The sequence below is a fragment of the Amblyomma americanum genome, chromosome 4 (genome assembly GCF_052857255.1).
Source record: "Amblyomma americanum isolate KBUSLIRL-KWMA chromosome 4, ASM5285725v1, whole genome shotgun sequence".
Lineage (NCBI taxonomy): Eukaryota > Metazoa > Arthropoda > Arachnida > Ixodida > Ixodidae > Amblyomma > Amblyomma americanum.
In genome coordinates this window covers 83693931-83713683 of record NC_135500.1, presented here as the reverse complement: position 1 = coordinate 83713683, position 19753 = coordinate 83693931, and the positions used below count along the sequence as shown (strand labels likewise).

At 44.5% G+C, this 19753-nt stretch overlaps 1 protein-coding gene across 1 annotated transcript; it reads right to left on the bottom strand.

Annotated features, from left to right (window-relative positions):
• Positions 1-569: 569 nt before the first annotated feature.
• On the bottom strand, positions 570-15182 carry LOC144129622 (uncharacterized). The gene is made up of 6 exons (XM_077663742.1): positions 15164-15182; positions 14608-14871; positions 13863-13939; positions 10454-10575; positions 7985-8066; positions 570-656 (listed from the first exon to the last, which is right to left on the bottom strand). Exons 1-6 carry the CDS (start codon positions 15180-15182, stop codon positions 570-572), a joined length of 651 nt encoding a protein of 216 aa, XP_077519868.1.
• Positions 15183-19753: the final 4571 nt, after the last annotated feature.

The window sequence follows — 19753 nt, the reverse complement described above, 5'->3', positions numbered from 1 at the left end:
ACACTGTCATTTTCTCATGCCTCAGACCACTTCGCCACCGAACAAGCACATAATAACAGTAGTAATAGTAAGTGGTTTATTAAAATAGTAATATAAAGGAAGGAAAATATTTTCGCTAGCTCCGCCTGTGCCATCGATACTGAAGCAGCTGAGCTGGGGCAGCGGAAATAAAGGATAGCAGGAAAAACGGAGAAATTATATGAAAGAGGTGAGGGGACAGGATGAAAGGATAGGGGGAGAGATAATATGCTTTCTTTTTTCATGCGGGCTACTTCCTTGCCTTTCACAGTGTTGCACCTGATGTGTGAAACAGTACAGTCACTTTCAGCCTTCATGAAATGCAAGCATAATCCAGAAAGGTAGTCTAAGAATTGCAAAGTGAGGCAACCAGGTCATGCATTCTTTAAAAAACACATCTGAACTACAATGGAGCCTACAAGCACTTGCTGTCCTAACGCTACTCATTACTGTGATGACAATGAAACAAAATGTTTAGATTACCTGAAACAGCAGTTGCTTAACTTTATCCACTTCTTCCGCAGATGACTTGGATGCTTACATGAGGATGCTTACATGAGGCCTTTGTGGATATCTGGAATGTGGTTCAGAATCGACGTCCACTTGGCCACTATCACGTCTCCATCATCGTGGCCAGACTGTGCACAGTAGTATAAAGGGGAAACAATCGATTTCACCCATGGTTCAATCACTCTGTAGTCCTTCCGTTTAGCTGCTGCCAGAAGCCTTTTTTATGCCTGCAAATTTACAATAATATGAAAACTAATTATTCGCCCTCTCATTTAGAAGGAAAATTAGATACACAAAAAAATTTCTTTACAAATTTCTAAAGAGGTTAAAATGCCTTAGCATGACCAAAACTTGCCACTCCGATTAATATAATTTTAACTCTCATTTGTGTCAATGCAGGCATGACTCGGGCAGGCACTAAGGACCACTCTTCAAATACTACTTACAGTGAAATTAATTACATGGCTCTTTATGGCCATGTTGACGTTTCTGCAGCAATATAAAGACACAGTTCCAGCCTAGAAATTTGGGCTTAAAAATCTCACCCCCAGTCAATTCAAACTGACGACGCCCTTACCAAAAAGGACGGGTTGCGACATTTCGAAGTAAATGGCAGTGTAGCCTAGCCTCTGGAATTTGTGCCTAAAAATCGGTGGCGACCTGTATGTTGTTTATTTTTTCCAACTCGTAAACATTCATTTTCGGCTACACTGGTCTCTTTGCGATCAGAATGCAGACCTTTATCAATTCAATTCAATTCTTTATTCACGAGAAAACTGGACGGTCTCCAGGGCTAAAAGTCGCTGCCTACAACTTGATTGGGGCCCTGGAGCCGTTTACAAAGCGCTAGCAGACATTGGTGGCAGAGTACGCTAACATTAATTACAAACACTGAGTAGTAGAAGGAATCAGAAAATACAGACCTACTGCAAGATTTATCACAACAATAGGTTCTTATCAATTACAATTGAGAAAAGTGTACTCGTGGCTCTTTTGGGGACTTGAAGGCTATCTGTTTATGTTGATTTAATAAGACCGGCAGATTGTGTTTTAATGATTCCGATTTGTACTGAGTGCGAAAGTATGGGACTACCAGGGTTCGGAAATTCGAGTTAAAAAAGAGTAGCTCTAGGTTGCAGCAATGCCATCGAACGAAGGAAACTCTGGCTGTCGTGCTGAGAAAAATAGAAAGCATGTAGCAATCGGTGTTCATAGTGATAGTCAAAACTAATAAAATTGTATTTTGCAAAGAGATGTCTTGTCGTAGAGTCATGATCAATATTGACTAAGTAGCGGAGGTACCTTTTTTGCAGAACTATTATCTTTTCAATATTTGCCCTTGTGGCGCTTGCCCACACCAAACTGCAGTAGCTCATGTGCGGGGCAAATGATGTGTTATATAACTGAAGTTTAACTTCTTGCGGCAGAACAGTACGACATCGCGACATAGCTCCAGTCACTGAGGAGATTTTCCTTGAAACATAGTTGACATGAGTGTCCCAACTCAAATGGCACGAAAAATAGACACTGAGAATTTTGTGAGTATCGACAAGGTCAATATTTTTTTCTAGAATGAATTTCTTATTTCTGGCTCGAAATAAAATAGCTTTCGTTTTCTGGGTGTTTATTTCTATGCGATTTAATTGGGACCGGACAGACAATTTTTCAAGTACATCATTAGAATGTGACACAAGGGCATTGGGATCATTACCAGAAATAAGCACAGTACTGTCATCAGCATATATAATGAATTGTACACTGTTGTCAATATGAGCTATGTCATTTATGTATTAGTTAAACAGAAGCGGGCCTAATACACTCCCCTGTGGTACACCACAAGATATTGGAAGTAAGGATGACTGGTAGCTGCTAATACAGACACACTGGCTTCTATTGCTGAGGTACGAGTTACGCAAATCATGAGATTTTCCGCGGATGCTATATGAAGTGAGTTTTTTAAGAAGGTACAGTCTAACTGATATTTGTCCTCATGGCTACTGCTAAGAATGTGCATGCTCATCTATCTTTCTCAGCTGTCATGACACATACCATCCAACTATCCAAATTGACATAATGTGATACTTAACCAACTTTTTGTGGAGCTCACTACTTTGCACTTCCTTTAAGCATTACAAAATTTATTTGCTGTTTTTCTTTCAGCCTTCGAACCTGTTATCAATGTTGACAGCTTTGCACACTTTGCTAAAAAATTACCACTCAGTTGACACAAAGCTGTTAACAGGTCACCAATTTAATGCGCTACATCTGCAAGCGGAAACAACAGCAGAAATAAATCATTGCCTTTTGCGATATGCCAGGCATCAAACCTATGGTTAATGTCACCATGTGTCACGGCTAGGAATTTACGTGTCTGGCAGTGCCTGTCTGTGACAATGGTTGTCACAGTGACCCCATGTGTTGCGAGGTGCCGCAGGCCCCTCTTCAATGCTTCGAGTTCCATATACGCACTGCTGCCAACCTCATTTGACTGGATCATGGAAAAGGGCAAAATGGAGCAAATTGATGGAAGCTGCTGAACATGTTTCTGCCATTATTAATTTCCAAATTCTATATGCAACAAAACAAAAAAAGCCACTATGAGGAAAATAGGAAGAAGAAAGCGTTCAAAATTATGGCACCTGCAGCTAGTCTCGACTGGATGGTGCTGAAAACACAACGGCAAGCTAGGACATCGGTGGCAGTTTAGCTTGTTTACTGGTTGGTTAATAGGGTTTTAACGTTCCTAAGTGACTCAGGCTATGAAAGACACCGTAGTGAAGGGCTACGGAAATTCAACCACCTGGGGTTCTTTAACGTGCACTGACATTGCACAGTACATGGGCCTCTAGAATTTTGCCTCCATCAAAATTCGACCACCGCAGCCGGGATCGAACCCGCGTCTTTCGAGTCTGCAGCCGAGCGCCATAACCACTGAGCCACTGCGGCGGCCGTTTAGCTTGTTTATTAGTCTGGTTACCCGATTATGTATTTTTGGTAGTAGGGGATGCAAGGCTGCATGTCAGCAGAGGAGTAAGTCTTACCTGAAGAAGCTCTAGGTGCAGAATCTTGTTTCGAGCAATGTCGAGCATGTTGTAAGTGCCATATTTTGCAGAAAACCCAGGCAAATTCCGCCCGGCCATCCCCAGCAACTGTTATAGGCTGCTCTCCTACATCTCTCAGCAGTACTTTCTTGGTCTCGTTCCACACCTAGTGAAGTAATAGCAAAGCTGAATCACATTACTAAGGCTGCGCATTTTACATTTCTCAATACCAAGCTAATGTTTCATGACTATCTAGAAATAACTGAAAGGTGGAAAACAGCGGCTTCCGCAAATGTGTACTGATATCAGTGCCAGTAAAATCAATGCTGCACAGAACCTGCAGCAGTGCTGCTGCTCCCCAATAGTTGTGGCTCCTTAAACAGTCACATACCAGAGAGAAAATTACGAATGCCAACGATAAGGAATCTTTGTAATAACAGTGCATTAAGAGATGAAAAGCATGCATGATGTGAACTATCTGAAACACTACAAAACTGGCAACCAGATCATTATTTAAATACTCCTTACCTTCATGACACATGGTAGCAAGAAGTAGCTCCGGTAACGAAAAAATTTCCTTTCGGAAATTGTAGCCGCGCCTATCCCTAAGAGCATGCGAAGTCCCTTTGCTGGGCTGAGGCCTGTAAAGAGGCTGCTTGCAGCCAACAGAATATTGCCAGCTGAATAAGCTCCATTGGTCGGCTGGCTCTGCCAACAAAAGGAGTGAGCATCACTGCAGGTCGTTGTAAATACAACAGCCGAGCCAAAGACTTCAACCTTTTTTCTGTCCTTTGGAGGCAAACAGAGCACCGCTGGAACAGCTCAAGGAGTATCTTCGAAAACAATGAATTTTCTCAGGTACTGTGTGCTGGCGGGGTCAGAACTCCTGGAAGAAAGATTCATGTATAATGTAGCATCAGCATTTAATAGCAAGAAGTTTACCATAGAATTATTTTTCTTTAACTAAACATAAGTTCCAAGGCAAGATGACAACTTCAGGGGACCTGTACATCACATCAATGCATTTTGGTTAACACAAGTGCTGATCAGAGCAACAAAAAAATGTCTGTCCTGTGTCACGAGTACCTTGCAATGAAAGAGTGTAAGGTAGCCAGAAGTGGCCAGAAGACAGTGGAAGAGACATGAAAGCAAATTAGTCGTCTGTGGTGTAAAATGTGAGCAGTAGGGCTACTGTCAAGAAGTTACTGCCTCTACTGCAAATCAGCCAAAACATGCAATCTGTGACATGCTCTTACGTTGTAGTTTAGTCAGCTATGGACGGCTCATAGGTGCGGTCTGTACATTCTGTGATGTACTCAACATCTGAAAAACTGTTTCTTTTTTGGCGTTGAGTGCCACACGAAGTGCTCATCAAAGTCTTCACCTTCAGTTTGGACAGAGCTGTTCCTCTTGTCACAAAATGCTCCAACTGCCTGGGTGCCTGAAGTAGAAATGTTAAACGTTATAATTTCTGTACATCAAGCAAATATGATAACTTACAGTGTATACCTTTTAACATTTAACAACTCCTTGGGCCCCGACTTGATGCAATGATTTGCCTCTCATGCTGGCCAATTTCCCAGAAACACAAATGGTCTGACAACTCAAAATGACAGCAACGCCTTAACGCCTTGGGAGTTTCTCTGAAACATGCAACATTCCCAGAGGCCTTGCTAATGCAACTATCACCAGAACAGATGCAGCATATACCCTCCAATATATAAATATTTCAAACTTCTCCCTTACGTGATGTTTTTACTTCTATAATAAATTAATCAAACGATATCACTGTTAAAAAATTAAATTCAGAAGCTTCATGAAATAAGAGGCTTTTACATAAGCTGATTCCATAACACTTACTTGAGCTCACTGATTTTGGTGCTGTCTGGGTACCAGTGCTGTGACAGGATGCTCTCAAGGCGACGAACAAATTAACTGCACTGCTATACCGCTGTCTTGCAAGTGTCGCAGGAGTCAGATACTGGCATGCCATGTTGCACATTATTGGAGCACACAGCCATGCCCGACTCCTGTGGAAGTGTTCCTGCGGTGCTTTTGTCTGAAAACTCCACACTGTCACTTTCAGGTGGTTGTGAAGAGCTGCTAGATGCCTCTTCTTGAGTGTCAACAGTGCTGGAATCTCTCAGCAGAGCCTCAATTATTTGTGGAGGAAATGAATGCTGAAGTTAGAGTCTGTGAGCACATATATTTTTTCACAAATCACGCTCTCCCAAGATATGTAGGCTATAACACAGGGCTTCCAAAGCATTCACATAAACCCCTGTCCTTGCTAATAGTGGCAAAAAAGGCACATTGGCTTCAGCACCCACGAGGTGATATAATTTGTGCACATCAAGCAAATATGAGAACTTACCGTGTATACCTTTTGCACCCCAGTTAGCTCTCAGATTCTACCATAGCAGCAGCAACCGAACAAATAAAAATAATAAACAAGCGACGGGGTGGCCATATATCGATGCGCTTTTCATAAGCTGCGAGAGAAAAAAAAATCGGTTTCTCTCTCATAAGCAGCCTGCCCTCCTTTCGCCATCACCTAAGCCCGTTATCGCCATCTAACTAAACCCGTTTCACGGTGGCAGGGATAGAGCTAAACAAACACAATTACTTGATTTGTGCTGCACACGTCTTAGATTGTTTTAAAGAGATCCGACACGGATCAAAAGGAGAAAGCGTGTGCTAAACCCTTCTGCATGCGCGCCAGGAATCTGCCACCATGCCCTAAATTTTCCGTTTTAAAAGACGAGGAAAACTTCCCAGAGCATTCTATAACTCGTACATCGCAGGCAAGCAAATGTACTGCACTTGCCTCTTTTCTCTGACGTTTCTCGAAGGCACCACGCCGTTTTGCTTGAAGTATCGGCCGATGAGCAAACACTGTTGGAGTTGCGTCTGCACGCAGTCGCCGCCTTTTGGGAATGCCTAACTGGCTCATAACGTATACTTCAGCCTCATAACAGTCAGCCGTGAAGTGCTCCGAACACAACAGCAACGCGTTCGACGCAGCCCAATTTTTTCGGCCCACACATTGTTCCCACGCTTTCCTTTTCAACGGCTCCCTCGGGAATCTGAAGAAAGACAGCGCTGGCCGCACTTTCCTCGCTCTGACATCCGACAGCGACGCACGGGCAGTGGGGTGGCATTCTGCACGTCGCAGTGCTCGAAGGTTTCCTTTTTTTCGTTCTCTTGGCAATGTCAAGAGCCATGATCAAATGCTAGCAGCTTACGACAAGGAGAACCTCTACGGAGGAGGCCCAGCAACTGCACACTCTCTCCCTGTGTTGTCACCCGATCATCGCCCACCAGTGTTGCTCGACCAAAGCCGCTCGCTTTCCTATTTCGAAAAAAAAATCATTTAATGATTATGTATCGCATGAAATGCGCTCAGATTTTGTACAGCTGTTGCGGAATGCACAAGCAACAATATGCCATTAACAGTGTGGGCCTTGAAATTTGCTGTCGTGGTCCCTTTAAGAGGAGTTTTACAAACTTTGTCCGTAACGTTCGGAGACTGAGTCCATTAAGAAAATGCGTTTAACATTGAAATAATTTGTGCAGCACCCCTTCTAAATAGTATCCCATGCAGTCTATGCCGTGCGCGAACATGCGTGAAGTCACCAGATTGTAGGTTCGCAACCGCAAAAAAAAGAAACAAGTAGCAATTGAAAAGTAAGCCTCACACATTAAAAAAATAAGCTTGTGAAAACACACAAAAAGTACATATGAATCCTATGCTATTGAGCCAGACAGTTTTGTAATTACACGCCCGGCGCCGTCGATCTCGCTCCGTAGCAGACGTTGTACAGCGTTGTAGAAGGCACGGAGTTATTTTTCTCTCGCGATCCGGCATGTGCTGAAGCATTTGCATCATGATAGTTTTACTAAACCACTCATCAAGATACACAACTCTTATTTATACAGAGAAATACGCGTTTTAGAAGCAGTCACAATTTTTTGAGCGGGACTATTTCTAAAGTCGCGGAGGCAATTGGCTGCTGCGCTTCGGTCATCTGGACCGGGCCTCTCCTCTCTTCTAAAGTTGTACCCGACTATAGGAGTGTAAAAATTATTCAGAACACAAGAACGCTACGCGCTTTTCTTGTCTTTTTTTTAGTGTGCTTGTATTATGTAATGAACACACACCTGTCAGACAAATGCCACATTTCCGGAAACTTGCCGGCAAAGACAACCGTCTCCATTGATTTATTCATCAATATTTATATCTCGAACTCGGGAGAAAACACCACGGTTGCATGCCTCCTTGGGGGGCCGCTGAGAGCCACCGACAAGCGAAGCGCCCTGAAGCGCCAGCGAAGTGCCTGGGCGTGCTGGCGCCGACGATAGATGCGTTGACGCCACGATGCTTGGACCCCGGTTCCTCCATTCGATCTGCTCGCCTGTGCCCGGTGCTGCTCCGGCCGCTGCTCGCCTCCACCCTTGTTTTCGTTTGGCACAAGGCCATCGCTCCCAGAGTCCGGGCTGCACACAAATGACATCCCTGTGTCATGATGCACAAACTCTTAACGTATATAGTGCGACGAGATTACATATTTGTGAGGAACTAAGCGATATGCCCGACATACCACTTCCCTACAGCGGCATATTTCTGAGTCATTGCCTGGCGCGACTAAGGATGGATGGAAAACTCAGAGCGCAGCTCTTAGGCGCACTTTCCTGGCTTACGCGCCGCCGCCGTAACTGTCAGAGCTATCGTATAGTGAAGAGCAGCAAGGCCATGTATGAAAGTAGCACGGTAACAAACGGAGGGCGAGAATGAAAGGGGGGAGGAGGGGGCAGCGGAGGAAGAGAGAAGGGCCAAAGTATACAGTGAAAAGTGGAAAAAAATACAAAAGAAAATAAAATGAAAACCTTCCCTATAGCAGAGTGCCCACTGCTCTGGACGTTTTGCATACACCTTCTCAAAGTACTCAGTAAAGTCACTGTGCTCAACCACAGACTTTGACGCTAGAAATTTTGCAAGAACAGCCTCAAATTCTGGCACGCTTGGGCAAAGCATCAAAGTGTGCAGTTTCCTTGACCAGTGTCTCGTTTTCTCTGCCACTCACTTTGCTGACATGCGAGTTCCAATTACATTTCACGTGCCAAGTGCAGAGCAAGCGTTTCTGGGGGCTTCCCATTACCCTTGCCCAAGCTTTGCAATATGCTGGCGCATCATCCGACATGAAGTGCTCTGTGCAAAGTGCTTCACTAAGTCTGTCGTTGATTTCCTAAAAAAAAAACCAACCGTAGTTTCTTCCGTAGTACTTTTTGAGATTTGAGAGAAGGTAGGCACATGGAATCCCTGACCAGTCGTCGCCAATTCCCTGCGATGTTGTTAGTTGGAGGCAATGATAATTGGTTGCCATGAGTCGAGTCTATGCACACACTTTTCTTACCATATTCGAGCAGGATTTCCCTCTGAGTGCTATTCATAAGAGCCTTCTCCATGCCTTGTTCTGTAAGCAGCTATCAGCATACAGCAAAGCTGAGGTTTCTTGAAGCTCATCAATCCACATCCTCATGCTGACAAACTCATCTGGGCCTTTTTGCTCCTCGTTTCCAATATGCAACTTGCGTTTAAATTGTAAAAATCATGCCTGTTCCATGTATGGAGCTCATTCAATTCATTCCCCCAGTTGCGTGAGAAGTTCCATTTCTATGCACACAAATTCTAACCCATTTCACATTGGTAGCACCCAGCACACGTTTCAGTTTACTATCATAAATAACCTTTTTAAAGGATGTCAAACCATTCATGTTTTACTAAGCGTACACAAGCCGGGAACATCTTACCACACCCAATATTTTGCTTTTTTTTAAACAAGCAAGCAAAGGAGTACTGCAGTTTGTCCATTTCAGGGACACCTCTTCTGAATGCTATGCCCTAGTAAAACGTAATGATCACCAGAGCGAGTAGGTGTTGCATCCCTTGGAGCCGTACAGTTGAAAGACAGAGTGGAACGATGGCCTTCAATCAGACATTAGATAGCAACAAAGCAGGGTGGGTGTCATCTAACGGGCAGTCCCAAGTAGCTTAGCAATGGCATTCTAAGCTTCCTCGGTAGCGGCACTGTCACCACCAAACTACCACCACGACTAATGTGTAAATACTGGCACGTACTGGGACAAAGTGGACATGCTGAGCAGTGTGTTTACTAACATGGAGCCACGTGCAACATTAGCTCTTTTCCGTGTCGCAGGTGCCTGATGTTGCATGAACTTCATCTAAGGAGCACTTAGAGGGGCAGTTGGAAGTCTGCTGCTGCCCTATCCTTGTAAACTGAGGAATGTGAAACGAAACCTTGTGGGCGTGCAAAGTGCATAGCCGCTAGGGACCCCAAAACATACAGAAACTCGGCTAGCCACCTGTTGCGCAACCAATTACAGGCTTCGGATTAGAACATTCAGGTTGTGTTTTTCACCATTTTCCCTGCATAATAAAGGTGCATTAGTGGTTTCAGAACAAAACTTATGCACTTCGAAATTTATCAAAAACATAACCTTCACGCATAGTTGTCAGCCTCAGTGATTCGCGACTCCTTTTCGCTTATTTCGTTATCGCGCTTGTACTTGTGAGACTGGCCTGAAATGAGGATGTAGGCTGTGTAGTTCTACAGGTATCTGCAATTAAAAGCGACCTCTGTGTTTTCCCTCACACACCAAGCCAATTTAAAAAATAATGGGACTGAGCAGTGTCCTGTACAAATGCCTTGCACAACTTCAGGCTTCAACAGAGCTGGTCTCAAAGGTTGTAGTCGAGCAAGCCGATGATAAAGCAATCTCGGAACAAGCTTATCTTCAGTAGCAAATGATGCGTAGTCTTAGTGCCCAACCATTGTATGGACAGCAGTTAAAAAAGAACAAACTCTGTTGTCCAGTTGTTCCATCTGCGGTGGAAACAGGCTGATTCATATAGCTTCAGTGGATGTACGAAGTGGTAAGTGAATGCCTTCTCGACAACTGATGTGGCCATAAAGTCGGCTTCAGCCTGCAATGTCAATGCAAGAACTGTTCTTGTATGCGGCCCCATGCAGCCTAGCATGGCCATATGGCAGCACAGAATTCGAAACTTTAACTGCTGGATATTCGTTGATTGGCGACCTTTAACATCCAAGGTATACTGCACCTTTATTGAGAGCACTCTTCTAGAGCCCCTTAAAAATGTATAAATGCATATTAGCTTCGTGAGGCATTCATGTCACGAAGTGCTTTACATATCGATATAACAAGCTTCATAAGCCAAATGTCGCACCAAGCAGAACTGTTATTTATGTCAGACTTAAGGAAAATAGTATCGAATGGGCTGCTTAGGTCTTAGTAGGCCACAAACATTGGCACACAGTTTGCCTAATAGATGATGTTATGACAGCTCGAAGGTAATTAATATAGACTATGAGGAGGAGAGGTCCTGATACAGGCTGTTGAGGAACACCCGATGTTATGACAGATTAGTTATTGTTATTAGCTGTAGTGCATGTAATCACCCAAAACCAAGCCTTTTTAGTAGGTCATTGCGTATATTTAGTTTACTAATTCTTAAAAGGACGCTGAGGAGAAATCGAAGTTGGCTTGTATCGACAGAATACTAAGGTCCTGATTCAGGGTTTGTGTTACAATAAAGAGAGTCATAATCTGCCGCAGCGGCCACACCTGATTGGTTTAAACGCCGGAAACGGATGTTGTGGTTTGGATGCAGCGAAAAGTGTCGAAGAAACCGGACCGGTGACGTCGAGCACATTGCGGACCATGCTTTCTGTGCCAGCCGCAACGGAGTGATATCCTGCCGCCGCTCTTAGTCTGATTCAAGCCAACATCCGCTTCTGCCGTTTCAACCAATCGGGTGTGGCTGCTGCGGCAGATTATGACGCTTTTTATTGTGATACAAACTCTGAATACTGCCCCAGTTCCTCATCACAGAACACAACTCTCGTTGAAAACACTCTTGTAAAGGTAGAAAAGAGCACGAACTAAAATCCAGGCATCCTCGCTACAGGCTACTCTCGCAAGTGCAAGCATGGTGACGAAATAGGCGAGAAGGAGTTGCGAACCCCTGAGGCTGGCAAACATGATTGAAGGTTACGTGTGCAACATCATTACTACCATGTACTGATGTTGCTTCAAGCATTGTGACTCCACAAGCCAGGCACCATCAAGTGCTTTGCTAACGCCAGATTTCGATATAGCGACACCTGCACAATGTTCTGCCCTGGGCCTCACCTCAGAAGCAAGCTGCTTGAGGAGCCGTTCATTAGTGAACCGCTGCAAAGTAATGAACAGCTTGTATAACCGCTGGCGCTGCATCCTCTCCAAGTAAGCTGCCTTCAGTTCATTATGCATTCTCTCCAAATGGTGGTTAGTAGTAAGGCCGCTACCTTCCCTATAGCATAGTGCCGACTGCCCTGGACGTTTTGCATGCACCCTCTCAAAGTACTCAGTAAAGTCACTGAGCTCATCCACAGACTTTGACGATAGAAATTTTGCAAGAACAGCCTCAAATTCTGGCATGCTTGGGCAACGCATCAAAGTGTGCAGAGTTTCCTTGACCAGTTTCTGGTTTTCTCTGCCACTCACTTTACTGACATGCGAGTTCCAATTACATTTCACGTGCCAAGTACAGAGCAAGCGTTTCTGGGGGCTTCCCATTACCCTTCCCCAAGCTTTGCAATATGCTGGCGCATCATCCGACATGAAGTGCTCTGTGCAAAGTGCCTCACCAAGTCTGTCCTTGATTGCCTGAAAACAACCGACCATAGTTTCTTCCGTAGTACTTTTTGAGAGAAGGTAGGCACATGGAATCCCTGACCAGTCATCGCCAATTGCCTGCAATGTTGTTAGTTGGAGGCAATGAGAATTGGTTGCCATGAGTCGAGTCTATGCAGACTTTTCTTACCATATTCGAGCAGGATTTCCCTGTGAGTGCTATTCATAAGAGCCTTCCCCATGCCTTGTTCTGTAAGCAGCTATCAGCATACAGCAAAGCTGAGGTTTCTTGAAGCTCATCAATCCACATCCTCATGCTGACAAACTCATCTGGGCCTTTTTGCTCCTCGTTTCCAATATGCAACTTGAGTTTAAATTGTAAACATCATGCCTGTTCCATGTATGGAGCTCATTCAATTCATCTCCACCAGTTGCGTGAGAAGTCCCATTTCTACGCACACAAATTCTAACCCATTTCACATTGGTAGCACCAGATATACGTTTCAGTTTGCTATCGTAAACAACCTTTTTAAAGGTTGTCGCACCATTCAAGTTTTATTAAGCGTACACAAGTCGGGAGCATCTTAACACACCCAAGATTTCGCTTTTTTTTAACCCTTTCAGTCGTGATTTTTTTTTCTTTGCAGATTTTTTTCAGTGCATTTTTTTCTTGTTTAGGACATAACAAAAAATTTCAACTTCATGACGTCAGTTCTTACAGAGTTACAAGAATGGTGTCAAAACTGTAGATTAGGGCTCAATGTTTGCAAAGTGAAAGTGTAGGAGCATTATTGAAAAGGGCATAGGGCAATTCAAAATGGTCAAAGTGATCAGGGAGATATCTTAAACACGCATATGGAAATCCCTGAAGCAATTTCGCGACTTTGTTAGGCACAAGTGAACGTTGCATTTCTCGTACATTATGCGGGTTCTTCCTGTGCAGCCTTCCATCTTGCATTTTGTTTCTCTCGTGTCATCGTGAAGTGGCTTATCAAACCTTACATCCTGGACAGGTCTGTTTTCTGCCATTCTTGGTTGTTTCAAAGACTGCAATGGTGAAAGTGAAGGCCTTCCCCTCTTGGGTGCCATAGGTTTCAACCCAGCTGCTGACAGTGCCTCAGTGACTTTTAGAGTGAAGTCAAGGAGGTCAAGCTGCTTAGGGAGGCTCTGTTTGTCCGCGTCACGCCTGTACTTGAGCCAAGCGTTCACCACTGCGAGGTGCATAAAATGAGACGTCATTCTCAAGGTCGACTTCCGTGAGCGAATGGTAGTCCGATAAAGAGAAATCAGGAAGTCTACTTTATCGACCCCACCCATGCTGCGGTTGTATACGTCAATGACTGCTGGTCGCTTCATGTCCACAAAACGATTTTCCGCTTTGCTCCAACGACGAACACTATCTTCCTCCTCGATAGCAATAAAATTAGATGCAAGGGTCACAGTCCTATTGTCCAAATACCTTGTTATGGCTATATTTCCATCAGCACTTATAACGCACTCTGAAGAACTGTGGCCACTTTTTTTCAATTCTTTTTGAGTCGTCAAAGGGCACTTTTCACACCTGTTCGATCTTACCGTGCCGGCAAGAAATACTTTTTTTACACAACATGTTACGGAGCAGTGGCAGGGACGCAAAATAGTTGTAGAAGAAAGCTTGTGTCCCACGCCAGATGGAAGTCGTTGAGCTAAATGCAAAATATTGCATCTATAACACCGTACTGCTGTTTGATGTGGTCTTCGACCTTTGTTGTGGACCCCTGATAGGGCAGAAAGTCGTATACAAGGCCAGATTCGCCGCAGAGCATAAATATTTTGATGCCTCATGGGTGCGGCTTACCTTTGACATACTGTTTTATGTCACAGCGCCGTTTGAAGAGCACCATCTGTTCATCTACGCAGAGGTGCTCTTCTGCTACGAGTGATTTACACTTGCTTTGGAAAACATCAAGCAGTGGCCTCACTTTCCAGAGACGGTCAATAGAGTCGGCAAGTCACGTCTACAATGTGCACGTTATTGTGCAACTTTTCGAAACGGCTGCGCGGCATTCCTGCAGACGCCACGAGATCGCATTTCATGTTCGGCTTCCAATAAAGTCTGAGCCTCGGGTAGTGGAGAACACCCATTGTGAGATGTGCGACTAGATGCCTTATCTCTGCCTCGTTGGTGTTGACGGAGCTGCCTTCGTGAAACACCGAGTACTGGTTCGTTTTTTAGCCAGCTCCAAAAATGCACTATTTTGCACATACCCTTAGAAATATTCATAGGGTGACAGCAACTCTCTGAGTCCTCATGCTTCGTGGACATCACCTTTGTATGTTGAGTCTGGTGCCTTGAACGATTTTCGTCTCCAGCCGCCTGATATGTGCAGTGCACTCTCACCATCGGAGCTTTCACTGTCGCTCTCCGTTTGAGCTTCATCAAAAGCACAAGGCCGCAGATCCTCGTCGTCCAAGATATCAAATTCGCCGTCCCTGTCGGAGAAGTTGCCGTGGTCGAGCTCCTGGAACAGTGCTTCGGTTGTTTGTAGCCGTGTGGAACAGGTCGGGTGGCACAAATAACGTGAAGCCGCAGGTGTACCCGCACCTGTGAACAAAGAGAAACGGTAAATAACATACCGCGTCAGCATTCATTCAGACATCGCGCCTCTAAAACAGGCGCGAAAATCGACTCGGACACCGCCATTTGCAACCGTTGAGCCCTGATGGTGTCGAAATCATACATAACAAAAGCTAGCAACTGCGAAAAAGGTGCAAGTGCAATCAAAAAACTCGAACGCCTTCTCATTAATGTACCACTAAGGCACAACATACAAAAAAAATTGGGCACATAATCCAAAGGAATTGCGTAGCTACAACTGTAGAAAATTGGAACTCACCCGGCTCTGGGTTTGCCATGATGTCTTCGCTGCTGCTTCTTCGTCGTGAATTCAGCGTTCGAGAAAACGTGACAATACTGATGTCCATGGCAGTAGGTGGGCCTGGACTTCACTTTGGTTGAAAAATTGCCAGTTCTTGTTTCGTTTGCTTTGTGTGGCGGTGTACCAATTCTCTACAGTGTCAATTGTCACTGCCAGGGCCGAAAGGGTAAACAAGCAAGGAAGGGAGTACTGCAGTTTGTCCATTTTGGGGACACCTCTTCTGAATGCTATGCTCTAGTAAAACATAATGGTCACACCTTTCCTATAGCAGAGTGCCCACTGCTCTGGACGGTTTGCATACACCCTCCTAAAGTACTCAATATTAAGTCAATGAGCTCAACCACAGACTTTGACGCCAGAAATTTTGCAAGAACAGTCTCGAATTCTAGCACGCTTGGGCAAAGCATCAAAGTGTGCAGTTTCCTTGACCAGTTTCTGGTTTTCTCTGCCATTCAGTTTACTGATATGCGAGTTCCAATTACATTTCACATGCCAAGTACAGAGCAAGCATTTCTGGGGGCTCCCCATTACCCTTGCCCTAGCATTGCAGTATTCTGGCGCATCATCCTACATGAAGAGCTCAGTGCAAAGTGCCTCACCAAGTCTGCCCTTGATTGCCTGAAAACAACCGACCATAGTTTTGTCCGTAGTTCTTTTTGAGGGAAGGTAGGCACATGGAATCCCTGACCAGTCGTCGTTAATTGCCTGCAGTGTTGTTAGTTGGAGGCAATGAGAATTGGTTGCCATGAGTCTAGTCTATGCAGACACTTTTCTTACCATATTCAAGCAGGAATTCACTCTGAGTGCTATTCATAAGAGCCATTTTAAACTTCCCTATGCCTTGTTCTGTAAGTAGCTGTCTGTCAGCATACAGCAAAGCCAGGGTCGCATTAAGAAAAATGTGGGCCCTGGGCTAATGCGCATGCAGGCCCCCTTTCCCTATACTGACAGCCCCCTCCTGTCACCTGCTACGCTACTGGAAATATGCCATGTTTCATTGTAATTCCACCAAATAAAAAAGAACGAAGTGCAAATCTGCGATCAACGGGATTATTATTACTGCTATTATTATAAGGAAAACAACAAAGCTTGCTTGAAATGCGTGCTTTTGTAAACACCAACACATATGTTCACTTTGTGATTAATCTGCTATCTGTTTTCAGCAAAAGCTAGGCTTTAAGAAAAGTTTAGTGCACTCAAGAAGAACAAGAACGTGGAAAAGACATCCGAGCTCAGATGTCGATCCTTCTGAAGCTAGGCTTTGTTTGCATCACTAAGTTTAATCCTGTGAGGAGGCGCATGGTTGTATCCAAAACATTCTTTATTAAAATTCAAGCATCAGACTGCATTAATCATTATACATGTTATTCTATAAATATGCAAAAGATATATACAATACTTAAGGCAATACAAACACATAAAAATGCACTAGAATACAGATGAAAATTACCAACTGTAATTACAAAACATTATTTGCAAATATTTTCGTTAAAGGTAAGACAAGTAGGACGACGCCAAATAAACGTGGCACTATCAAAAGCAACAAAAATACAGTTCTTTATAAGCACGCTAATTATCACAAGAAGAACAAACAAGAGACAAACAACGAAGATTTGCATGTCTTGAATTACACAGCTCAGCATTTCATTGGCAACGTGGAGGCTAGGTGGCGACACAGCGAACTCATTGGAACTATTCATGTATAGCGCAAGCAGTCCTCTTTTAAAATGGCATCTTTCGCTCATTCGCTATGGCGAAATTAGATATAGTCTGATTGAAGGATAGATCACGGAGGAGGTCACTTTCAATGGACAAGGTAGAGAGTTCACCTTGTCGTCAAGGTGGCTCGAACGAAGGCGTTTTTAATCAGCGACAACTTGGAAAACGATCGTTAAGTCTCACAGTTTGCCGAGGGTATGCTTAAGTACATTCGCAAAGCAATAGAAAGGTTCGGAAACACATCAATAAGCTCTATTTCGTGTAGAAACCTCATTATTCCCAGGGGACTCGTGTCCTCTCACATAGAGTTGTGCAGAAAGTACGCAAACTGAACGATTTGAGTGGAAATTGCTGGGTCCGAATCATTTTTATAGGTTTTCACCAACTTCACAGCCTGCTGTGCCAGAGAGGCCTCGCTCCCAACTTCTGTCAGCAATTTTAAGAATGCGAACCTTTCGCACAGTTCAGTGTAGGCAGCCTTTCGCACGCGCAACGCAGAGCCTAGACTGTCAAGTACAACATTGGTGGTCTCTACGATAAACTTGTTTCTACCTTGTAACGCACTGTTGCTTTTCCGGTGCTCTTACCAACTGAGCTACGGTGACGGCTGTCCAATCTGCTGCTTTCATGGGTATTTATGTTTACTGGGTGTAAGCGAACCTTGAGTGTTCACCAGCGCCACCCTCGTCCATAGCGGTGGATGTAGGACATCATATATATATATATATATATATATATATATATATATATATATATATATATATAGAGAGAGAGAGAGAGAGAGAGAGAGATCTTTTCTCATTTCAGAAACTTCTTGTGATTAGATCTTGTTCATTATTCCGGATGCTAGTGCCAATTCATCCTTCAATTACGCTCATACCGGATGGTGGTGCAGTTAAGGTTTAAGCTGCCTCTTGTGTGTTTTTTTTGGTGCTAGTACTTAATTACATTATAGCAAATGAATCAAAAACCCGAACTAGCAAGTTTTTCTACTTTAATTAGCAGAGACATCCAATTAGACGGCACGGGAGTTGCTCGCGCTTTCCTCCCCCTGATGAGGCGTTTAAAAGTAAATAAAAATAGCGCCTCTGCCTGCACATTATTACGTGGGAGAAATTTGAAGGGACACAGAAACCACATTTTAATAGTGTGCTCGTTCTTTTTGAATGATGCGCAACACATTAGTAAACCTAAATTTCACGTAGAATTTCCCTTCAATCGATAAATAACATGATTTTTAAGGCGAAAGCTTTACTACTCCCCTCCGTATCTTCTTCGCCGTGTGCGCGGGTTCGACCTTGAACCAAGGAAAAACCACGTGACAGCTATGACGTTACTCAGCCGCCGCCACCGAAACCGACCGCTCGCCTCTGTTTCTATAGCCCGTCAGCGTTCATTGTGCTCATTGGCGTTGGCGTCGACAAAGTTCTAGACTCCGATGATTTTGAGGAAATGAAGGGCGCATAGCTGGCTCCCTGGGTCTGTGGACGCCTCAGTCGCGCTTTGAGGTACATGGCGGTGGTGAGAGAGATGTGGGCTGCATGCGTTTGCGCTGGCAACGTTGTGGCAGACACTCGACACTGCAGCAATGGGCCGCAGCGCTCATTGGGTGACCAACCTTTCGCGATCAACCATTAATTTAACTGCCACCTGCCAGGGTGTCAGGGTGAGCGCACTGCATATGCAGTGTGCGGAACGCACTCAATGTCACAGACGCCAAGCCGCGTCTACTTTGCACGACAGCTTAGCAAGACCGAGCTTAGCCAAGTATAACTACGCATAACGTTCTGCTTTCGCTTTGTTTGCTTAGGTTTAGCCATGTTAAACCTTTGATTAACCTTTTTTCTAGTGGTGTTTCAGTTTCAGCAGCCACGCGGAGACAGCGCCAGAAAATCGGTAGTGGGGTGGCACCGAGGTGTTTCACTAGTTGTTTAGTTTCATATCAATTGAAGTGAGTAGTTCCTCACTGACTGCTTTTATGCCTTCCACAGTTTCTCATAGCTGTCACAAAAGCTCCGCTATGTCTGGTCCGGGATTAGTTTCAATGTCGCCGGCAGGCAACAGCAATCTGCAAGATGCAGCATGCTACACACTAACTCAAGAAGCACCTCAGGGTACGGCAGCAGGACAAAGCAGCGTCTGCTAGAGCGATGATATTTACCGAAACGTGTTCTCATCTGCGTGACAAAAACAAGCAGGTTATCCAGCCACGTGAAAGCCCAGTCGCCTTGCCCTTTTCGGTTGAAATGGCTCCTCTTTGAATCCTATACCTGTTTTAAAAGGAGGGGGAGGGGGGGGGGCTCTTCTGAGAAGTTGAAGAACCGCACTGGTCCATCTTATGCTATGAATAAAGTTTTAAAGATGCATGGTGATGATGATGAGGATGTGCTCAGGCTTAATGGCACATACCCAGGGTGCATGGTGCATATGCGACGGCCACTTCTAAGATTCATCTTTCACACGATATAGCGTCCTCTGCACAGACCTGGTTGAAAACAAACGCACGAAGGCGCTGCTTCGGACGACACAGTCCCTGAGCTTTGTGTAAAAATGTAATAAAAATAAAGAAAGGCGTCCACTGGGCGCATCTCATTGCCCAGTCGTGGTGTCCAGATCTTAGCTCCGTTCAAGCTTTGAAGCGGTACATAATTAGCTTCGCTTTTGGGAGGCTCTGCAGGCCGCGGGACTGTATCAGCTGGAAAGCCGCTCGTATCTTCAATGGCTATCACCGTCGCAACTGTTTCTGGTGACTGATCTACGCATGCGGATCTCAAGAAACCTGCAGTTTCATCATACCAAGCCATCCTTGACATCATTGGGTCTGAACCT